This window comes from Berghia stephanieae, chromosome 14, assembly GCF_034508935.2.
Source record: "Berghia stephanieae isolate SIO BIC M18660-M18661 chromosome 14, UCSD_Bste_1.3, whole genome shotgun sequence".
NCBI lineage: Eukaryota > Metazoa > Mollusca > Gastropoda > Nudibranchia > Aeolidiidae > Berghia > Berghia stephanieae.
The window spans coordinates 15,811,183-15,821,182 of NC_088373.1; the positions used below are offsets into that span (position 1 = coordinate 15,811,183).

Below are 10,000 nucleotides of genomic sequence, written 5' to 3' on the forward strand. Positions count from 1 at the left end.
ACAATAACAAACAACCTTTTGACCTTTGACCGTGTTCGTGTTACACACAGAACAAGCAGATAAGTCATATTCACTTACATTATTTTTCTCTTTATAGGATTCAACAGTCGTAACGTCACTTCCCTCGTAATGACGCATGGTAACTTAGTAACTGGCTCTAAACTATCGGAACAATGGCGGACGCCCTTATGAAATATTTCTCCGGCGAGCATGAAAGCGTATCCAGAGGTAAAAAACCCCATAAATCTGATCATGTTTTGACTTTTATACATTTTGATCACAAGACATATGAAAAGTTCTAGCCAGCATGAAGAATAAAACGTATTGATTTTCTTTGTTTAGAACCAAGATGGCCGCCGTTGCCGGGCGGCGTGACATCAGACTACTGAATCCCATTTCAATGGCTCATTTGGGCACTTGTAGATTTTGGCTTGATTTAACACTGTTGTGCTGTTATGTGGTCTTGTGGTATGACACTCGCTTTCGGATCGGAAGGTCCTTGTATTCGGGCCTCGCTCGGCGCATAGTTGAGTCCTTGGAAAAAGGCTCTTTACTCACATTCTCTCATCGTACTCAGGTATAAAATGAGTACCTGGCCGTTAATAGCCTTGTCTCCATCCGAAAAAAAGGACTATCGCCTAACCGGCGTCATGCCCCATCCTAAATGTTAAATGGTGCTGTTGGCCATGGACCCCTTGGAAAGCGCTTTGATCACATTTAGTGGATATTGCGTTATACAAAAGCTCCATTTTGTTTTTAATAGACAATATTTTTCGTTGGTTTTTGAGATTATTTTCATTACAACAATGAGCAAATATCACTCTGGGTTAGCACACTTGCAAATATCAAGTTCATGTCGATTGCAACACACTTTAATGAATGTGATTGAAAAAGACTGAGAGAGATGAGAGAGAGAGAGAAGAGAGAGAGAGAGAGAGAGAGAGAGAGAGAGAGAGAGAGAGAGAGAGAGAGAGTCAGAGGCAGAAGAAAAAACAGACATTGACAGCGAAACCTACTGCGTCTGCTAGATGACACTGGACACCGGGAGCTGCGTACGCTTATGGAGGACAGGACAGAATGGCGAAGACTTGTGGCTCATGTTGGGCGCCCCAAGGGGCGGCCTAAGTAAGTAAGTAAGTAAGTATATAATATTATCGATAGATCGAAGTTGACGTCACTCAGGTCTTTGCTATTGTTTTTTGCCATCCACGTTTATGAGTAATACTCACTAAACTGTATTAACCAGACTATAGAAGTTCACGGTTACACAGAGTTATGTATGTTGGTCCGTTATACTTCCGGATGGCAATGTTGTGAACTTCTTAGCCTAGCTCATACTATCTATATTGTAACACACGGGAGACCTTCCGCACGTTCCTCAAGCTAAGAGTCACAACCCAGTCTAGCACCTTTGATTAACCCTAACAGGAAAAAAAATATTTAAAAAATAAAATAAAATAATGATAATAATGATAATAATAATAATAATAATAATAATAATAATAATAATAATAGTAATAATAATAATAATAATAATAATAATAATAATAATAGTAATAATAATAATAATAATAATAATAATAATAATAATAATAATAATAATAATAATAATAATAATGATGATGATGATAATAATAATAATAATAATAATAATAATAATAATAATAATAATAATAATAATAATAATAATAATAATAATAATAATAATAATAATAATAATATCTTTATTGTCCATGAAGGCAATTTTTCATTTGGTTACAGCATATACATAATACGCGCAAACAGACAGAAATGAAATAAAAAGTGCTAAACCACACATACACACACAGACACACACACACACACACGCCCAAACACACAATCGCAGACTCATACTTAAATAGGCGTCGTGTAACACATCTCAAGAGCATGTCATCATCCTTTTTTTAAAAAATATAGCATTGTGGAGAACAGTGTGCTTATTTGAGTCAATAAAAAAATTGATACGGCGCACAACTCTACTGAAAGATTTGAAAATTAGAAATGTATTTTTTACAGATAGATAAACAGATAACTTGATTTCCTTTTATAATTTAAAGTCAGTTTGAAAGTTCGTTGAGTCAAACAGATATCATAAAATATGTACCGACGACACTAATAGCCCCTCATAATCAACTAATTTTGACACTGTAAAAAGTTGTCAATTTGCGTCATCTATTTATGACATCAAGTATTATTATTACTTCCGTCGTGTTGTTGATTTAGCGGTGATCAGTGTTGTTATGTAGTAGTAGTAGTATGTTCTAATTGCGTGTATGTTTGTGTGTGTGTGTGCGTGTGTGTGTGTGTGTGTTTGTGTGCGTGTGTTGTGTGTGATGTATACATGTGTGTGTGGGTGTTGGCATTTTTCAGCAAATCGTGGCATTCATAGTGATATTATTCACTTGATCACATGAAGGTATTTCAATCGCCATTTTGATTCTTTTTTTTTACTATTAGGGTTAGTAAAGGGGAGACATTCCGAAAGCTCCTACATCCCCAGTATTCTTTAAATTTGTATTTTCACTTTTGATCTTTTGTCAGGCGTTTATTTATTCAATTTGTCATGATTTTTTCTATTAGAGTTAGCTCGAGATCGGATGATTATTTTTCCTATTAGGGTTAGTCATAAGTCTCATTAAAGTGCTAGGGTGTTTGTTTTTCCTATTAGGGTTAATTAAATTACTAGGTTTAATTTTTTCTTGGGGTTAGTTGAGGGAATATATTATTAAATATATTATTGGGCCACACAGAAAAATCAACCGAAGATATACCAAATTACACAGACAACGTTGTTTACCAATCTGCCCTCATTCAATGATGGTGAGTACAGTATCGAATGAAAATAGTTCTTTCCCCGCGCAATTGCGGGCTTTTTACTAGTGATTACAAACGTTAATATAGATAGTATGCGCTTGGCTTAGAAGCTCATAACATTGTCATCCGGAAGTATAACGGACCAACACACAAAACTTTGTGTAACCATAAACGTTTATATTCTGGTTAATACAGTATAATGAGAATTACTCATTAACGCGGATGGCAAAAAAACAATAACAAAGACCTGAGTGACGTCATCTTCGAACTATCTATAGGACGAGCGGACGAGCTACATTATAATAATATATTGATGAGAAATACAGGGAATGGAAAAATGTCAGATGAAAAAAAAAGAATAAAAAGTCACGGCATCAGAACCAAAGTCGGGATCGAAACAAACACACGACACCTCCCCCCCCCACCTCCCACCTCCCAACCCCCCCTCCCACCTCCCACCTCCCAACCCCCCCCCCCTCCCACCTCCCACCTCCCAACCCCCCCCCCCCTCCCAAACCCCATACTAGAACATTATATATTAAAAAAAAAAAGAATACTGGAGATGTAGGAGCTTTCGGAATGCCTCCCAAAAATATGGCTTTCAAACTCAGTAACTATCGTGCGGTCTCTCCTAACATAAAATATTCGACTCTCCTAGTACCGAATGCTGATTTTTAAAAAATAGAAAACAAACGCATCTTCAAATCTAAACTGCTTTTGACGGTAGGCGTTAAGTTGGGTTTTTTTTCTATCTAAATGCATGGTGGGCAACTTTAAAGAAGCTAAATGTCGGGGAGGCCTTCTAAAAGCTCCTACATCCCCAGTTTTCTTGTTTCTTATAATGTTCTAGTAGGCGGTTTGGGAGGGGGGAAACTTTTTTTGTTTAAATCTCCCCCCTCCCAAACCCCCTACTAGCTAGAACATGATAAAAAAAAGTTCCCCCCCCCCTCCCAAACCCCCAACTAGAACAAGAATATTGAGGATGTAGGAGCTTTCGGAAGGCCTCCCAAATGTCGGTTCCACCGGCTCACCTTTCTATTATAACATGTACGGACTCAAGAAAAAAACTTTACATGTTGAAACAAAACTCAAAATCAAATCGTCCTTACCTTATGATGACTCATCGAATCCAAACTCCAATCAGTGTCAAGTAACATGCTATAGGGTAACTGATCGTCATCATAGTATCTGGGTCTGGATTTCCATCATGACAATCAATATTATAATAATTTACATATTCATATTAAATCACCACAGTTGCTGCTGTCATCTGTGTAGGCTACAACAACAGTCTCGCAAGTTTGTTTTCGTTTTTGTTTTTGTTATTTTTTTACATTGTTTTGTAAGGTCACAGGAAGCTACTTTCTATTTCATTAATTTCGACACATGATTTTTAGATGGTCTGTTACAACAACGATTTTTGATGACGTCATGTTCCATTGATGCTATAAATAGTGTGCGCTTAGCTAAATAGCTCAAAACATTGCCATCCGGAAGTATAACGGACCAACACACAAAACTATGTGTCATCTGGTTAATACCGTTTAGTGCGAATTACTCATAAACGCGGATGGATAATAACAAAGACCCGAGTGATGTCAACTTCATTCTATCTTTCGCCTGACATTAGAATCCTCTCGGACTTATAGTTTGACGTCATTTTTAAGGTTTGTGCAGCGTCTAGTGAGTGAGTTGTCGTTAAGGAGCTCAAGGAAACAAGTGATCCCATTGGTTGAACTATTGAATTCAACTCACGATTTGTTTTCTTATGCGACCAAAGACTTGTCTTTTGACGTAATTTTTTTTTATCAGTATCAGGCTATAGATAGAATGCGCTTGGCCAAGGAGTTCACAACATTGCCATCCGGAAGTATAACGGACCAACACACAAACTCTGTGTAACCATGAACTTTTATAGTCTGGTTAATACAGTTTAGTGAGAACAACTCACAAACGCGGATGGCAAAAACAATAACAAAGGCCTGAGTGACGTCATCTGCATACTATCTATGAGGTAGCGATGGCTACGGTCTTTAGCTATGCCATTCAAATCGGAAAGAAAAATAGGAGAACACAATTTGATTTAATCATTAGAAAAATAAAACAACCTCTACTGATAGTCCTGATTTTTGGGGACGATTTATTTTTCGTGTGGGGGTTCCGATAGCTCAGTTGGTAGAGCACTCGCTTCACACACAAAGGGCGGGAACCAAGATCGATCCCGGGGGCAGTCGAGATTTTCTTCTGACTCCCCCCCCCTCCCCCCCCCCCTCGCCAACACACACACTCCTGTCCACCCAGCAGCGAATGGGTAGCTGGGTGTCAGGTAGATCTGGTGGAAAGTACTTTGTGATAGACTAGCATCCTATCCAATGGATAGCAAGAAATATATATTGTTCGTTTCACGCTATAGAAACCGGGATAAACTCCGATTCTATGGGGCTAATAGCTCTAAAGGACTACTTTATTTATCGTGTATTTTTCTTTACGCTACCGTTTCAAATACAACCGTGTGTAGCCTACTTATTTGCAAGTCTGACAACCAGAATTATTGTTATGATCTCCTTGTCGTAATGGAAATACTCTCAAACCAATGTGTACTTGTTTGGAGGTCTGATAACCCAAAGTGTTATGATCTCATTGTTGTAATGGAAATACTCTCAAACTGACGTGTACTTGTTTGGAGGTCTGATAACCCAAAGTGTTATGATCTCATTGTTCTAATGGAAATACTCTCAAACTGACGTGTACTTGTTTGCAGGTCTGATAACCCAAAGTGTTATGATCTCATTGTCGTAATGGAAATACTCTCAAACTGACGTGTACTTGTTTGGAGGTCTGATAACCCAAAGTGTTATGATCTCATTGTTCTAATGGAAATACTCTCAAACTGACGTGTACTTGTTTGCAGGTCTGATAACCCAAAGTGTTATGATCTCATTGTCGTAATGGAAATACTCTCAAACTGACGTGTACTTGTTTGGAGGTCTGATAACCCAAAGTGTTATGATCTCATTGTTCTAATGGAAATACTCTCAAACTGACGTGTACTTGTTTGCAGGTCTGATAACCCAAAGTGTTATGATCTCATTGTCGTAATGGAAATACTCTCAAACTGACGTGTACTTGTTTGGAGGTCTGATAACCCAAAGTGTTATGATCTCATTGTCGTAATGGAAATACTCTCAAACTGACGTGTACTTGTTTGGAGGTCTGATAACCCAAAGTGTTATGATCTCATTGTTCTAATGGAAATACTCTCAAACTGACGTGTACTTGTTTGCAGGTCTGATAACCCAAAGTGTTATGATCTCATTGTCGTAATGGAAATACTCTCAAACTGACGTGTACTTGTTTGGAGGTCTGATAACCCAAAGTGTTATGATCTCATTGTCGTAATGGAAATACTCTCAAACCAACGCCAACTATTGTCGATTACAAGAATGTATAGAGGCGGTTTGTGTCTTTTCTAAAAAAAAATGAATTACCTATTTTGGGCAGTTTTAATCAACTAATCTTATTCTTCTTCTTCTCATCCTTATCCTCATCCTGCTTCTTCTTCTTCTTCTTCTTCTTCTTCTTCTTCTTCTTATTATTATTATTATTAATTATTATTATTATTATTATTATTATTATTATTATTCGTCTTATTCTTCTTCTTCGTCTTCTTCTTCTACTCCTCCTTCTCCTTCTTGTGATTTATATCTATGGTTATATTTCTTCTTCTTCTTCTTCTTCTTCTACTCCTCCTTCTCCTTCTTGTGATTTATATCTATGGTTATATTTCTTCTTCTTCTTCTTCTACTCCTCCTTCTCCTTCTTGTGATTTATATCTATGGTTATATTTCTTCTTCTTCTTCTTCTTCTTCTTCTTCTTCTTCTTCTTCTTCTTCTTCTTCGTCTTCTTCTTCTTTTCTTCTTCTTCTTCTTCTTCTTCTTCTTTCTTCTTCTTCTTCTTCGTCTTCTTCTTCTACTCCTCCTTCTCCTTCTTGTGATTTATATCTATGGTTATATTTCTTCTTCTTCTTCTTCTTCTTCTTCTTCTTCTTCTTCTTCTTCTTCTTCTTCTTCTTCTTCTTCTTCTTCTTCTTCTTCTTCTTTCCCCCCCCCCCCCCCAGCCTTTTATCTTTTTTTTTCAACATCATCCTCTTTCTCTTCCAATTCCATGTCCTCCATCACCAACCACCTCCTCATCATCATTTCTTTCTTTATATATTTTTTAAAAAAAAGCTTAACAAACAAAAATTAAAAAAACAAAAAAAAAAAAAACAAAAAAAAAAAACAACAAAAAACAAAAAAAACAACTACCATTTGAGTCGATTGTATATTTATTGTTATTGCTTGTCGCATTTCTTGTTTCATATTCAACCCAAAACTATTTGATGTCAAACTAGTATTTCTCCTTCTTTCTTTCTTTCTTTGTTTTTTTTTTTTTTAAGAATCAGCAAAAACATACATTTTTATGACATAATAATTTCTCACTGGACGTTACAAATGTAATAATAACGATATTGTAAAGTAAAAATCCAATACCAAAATCAGCAGGTGATAAATCGTTGTTTTTTAGACGCCAGATTTTTATAAAATAATTTCTTTAATCACACACTGGAAGTCAAAGACACAACGTTGTGATTAATAATAATAATAATAATAATAATAATAATAATAATAATAATAATAATAATAATAATACTAACAATAATAATAATAATAATAATAATAATAATAATAATAATAATAATAATAATAATAATAATAATAATAATAATAATAATAATAATAATATATTATAATACACCGCAATAGACTTGTAAAAGAAATAAATAAGTATTAACATTTTTATCACAGTGAAAGGGGATTTATAAGCGCATAGAGCACGATTCATAAACGTGAATATGTGCGCTATGTGAAGATATAAATACATAAACAATTATAAATGGATTCCATATTTCTTCTGTACAAAAGCGTTAAGAAATCGTCATCACTACAAATTGAAACGTCGATTAAAATTTATATGCTCGAGTGATAAGTATACAAATATAATCCAAAAAGTAAGTAAATAAATTTACCAATAGATAAATAAGTAATAAATAATTAAATAAGTAAATAAATAAATCAATTAATACATGAACATTTCTCTCATCAAACTATACAAACCAAAGACAAGAATTCAACAACAACAACAAAAATTCATTGTTTGTAAAAAAAAATATAATTATATATATATATATATATATATATATATATATATATATATATATATATATATATATATATATATATATATATATATATATATATATAATAAAAACACAACAGGGGAAAATAAAACTATCAATGCTGATAAATGAATAATAATTTAAAATGTTCAAAACTTTAAAAAATATATATATCAAATACTGTAAATATTGTATTGTTATTGGACGAAATGTTACAATAAAATAACAACCACATGCATTTTTTAAATTCAACTTTAGAGCTTGGATGGATAGATCGGAATAAATACTGGAAAGTAAATTTCTAAAATGTATGTAAAATCATACATTTTAATTTCTACAGATTTCATAAATTGTAAATCTTAACATAGACCGACTAATTTCTATTTATCTACAAAAACAAAGTGAAAAAAATGTACATGTAAAATATAAGGCATTTATTTGTGTTGATTGTTTAGTTTTAGTCTTTTCAGTCAGCATTGGACAGAATGTATTATAAAGTAATAATATATAATCGATTATAAAGTACTTACAATAATGGTATGTGAAGGAGTGAATTAACAATGAACATCTTTAAAACTAAAATAAAATTCGGTACAGTGAAATGACTCTGGGATCGTGTTTTGGAAGTTATCAGCTAATTATACATTCGTATACTTTTGAAATACTTTTTTCATTACACATTTCAATAACAAGAGAAATAATACATATTGGCACTGACAAGACAGGATAATTGAATCATTTCTAATCGTCCTTCTGACATAGACAGGCGCAGCCTCTCTTGACCCAGTGCTCGACGGGTTTGTTGGTGTTGAGGAGGATGGCCAGCACGAAATTGGTGGAGTGGCCGGTAGTGGACAGGACTCCCTTCCTCTCGCTGGTCTTGTAGACTGGACATTTGTAGCGCTTGTTGCTCTTATCGATCTCGTCCTCTCTCTTGGGTCTTAGCCAGATGACGGGAACCGCCTCGTTCAGGACTTTGGGCTGTTGCTCCTCCAGGCAGTTTCTGACAGAACGAGGTGTGGGGGGAAAAGAATCAAGTTTTTTGTAATGTTTAAGCGTTCATAATATATTATAGCGCCTGAAAACTGTCATTTCTTGTCCTACCTGCTTAGTGACTACGTGTTTGCGTTAGTGTGTATGTGTGTGTGTGTGTGTGTGTGTTTATGTCTATGTGTGTATGTGTGTGATACTGGCTTGGTACAAGAGATGGAGAGAGAAACAAATGTATGTCTATCTCTCTCTCTCTTTCTCTCTCTCTCTCTCTCTCTCTGAAAACTGTCTGTCTGCCTGACTGTTTCTTTTTCATTCTCTTTGTCTGTTTTTTTGTCTGTCTGTCTGTTTCTCTATCTGTCTGTTTCTCTATCTGTCTGCCTGTTTCAGTCTGTCTGTTTCACTGTCTGTCTGCCTGTTTCTCTGTCTGTCTGTCTGTTTCTCTGTCTGCCTGTTTATCTGCCTGTCTGCCCGTTTCTCTATCTGTCTGTCTGTCTGTTTCTCTGTCTGTCTGTCTGTCTGTTTCTCTGTCTGTCTGCCTGTCTGTTTCTCTGTCTGTCTGCCTGTCTCTTTCTCTGTCTGTCTGTCTGTTTCTCTGTCTGCCTGTTTATCTGCCTGTCTGCCCGTTTCTCTGTCTGTCTGTCTGTCTGGCTGGCTGGCTGTTTCTCTGTCTGTCTGCCTGTGTCTCTGTCTGTCTGTCTGTTTCTCTGTCTGCCTGTTTATATGCCTGTCTGCCCGTTTCTCTGTCTGTCTGTCTGTTTCTCTGTCTGTCTGTCTGTTTCTCTGTCTGTCTGCCTGTTTCTCTGTCTGCCCGCTTGTCTGTCTGTCACTATGTCTGATTGTGAATGTGCGTGTTTTTGTGTATGTTTGTGTTTGTGAGTGGAAGGTTGTATGTGTGTGTGTGTGTGTGTGTGTGAGTGTCCGTGTGTTGGTGTATGTGTATATTTGTGTAAATG

General features: G+C 35.6%; 2 protein-coding genes across 2 annotated transcripts in view; both read right to left on the reverse strand.

Moving 5' to 3' along the window:
- LOC144959760 (beta-1,3-galactosyltransferase 5-like) overlaps positions 1-4,124 on the reverse strand; it is a 54,916-nt gene extending 50,792 nt beyond the window's left edge. The window contains exon 1 of the mRNA XM_078892489.1: positions 3,945-4,124. The gene's annotated coding sequence lies outside the window, so the exon portion shown is untranslated. The remainder of the gene's footprint in view (positions 1-3,944) is intronic.
- Positions 4,125-8,661: 4,537 nt separating this feature from the next.
- LOC144959508 (dynein axonemal heavy chain 12-like) overlaps positions 8,662-10,000 on the reverse strand; it is a 132,161-nt gene continuing 130,822 nt past the window's right edge. Inside the window, exon 75 of the mRNA XM_078892123.1 lies at positions 8,662-9,057. Within this exon, the coding sequence (XP_078748249.1) occupies positions 8,796-9,057 (262 nt within the window). The 3' untranslated portion in view covers positions 8,662-8,795. The remainder of the gene's footprint in view (positions 9,058-10,000) is intronic.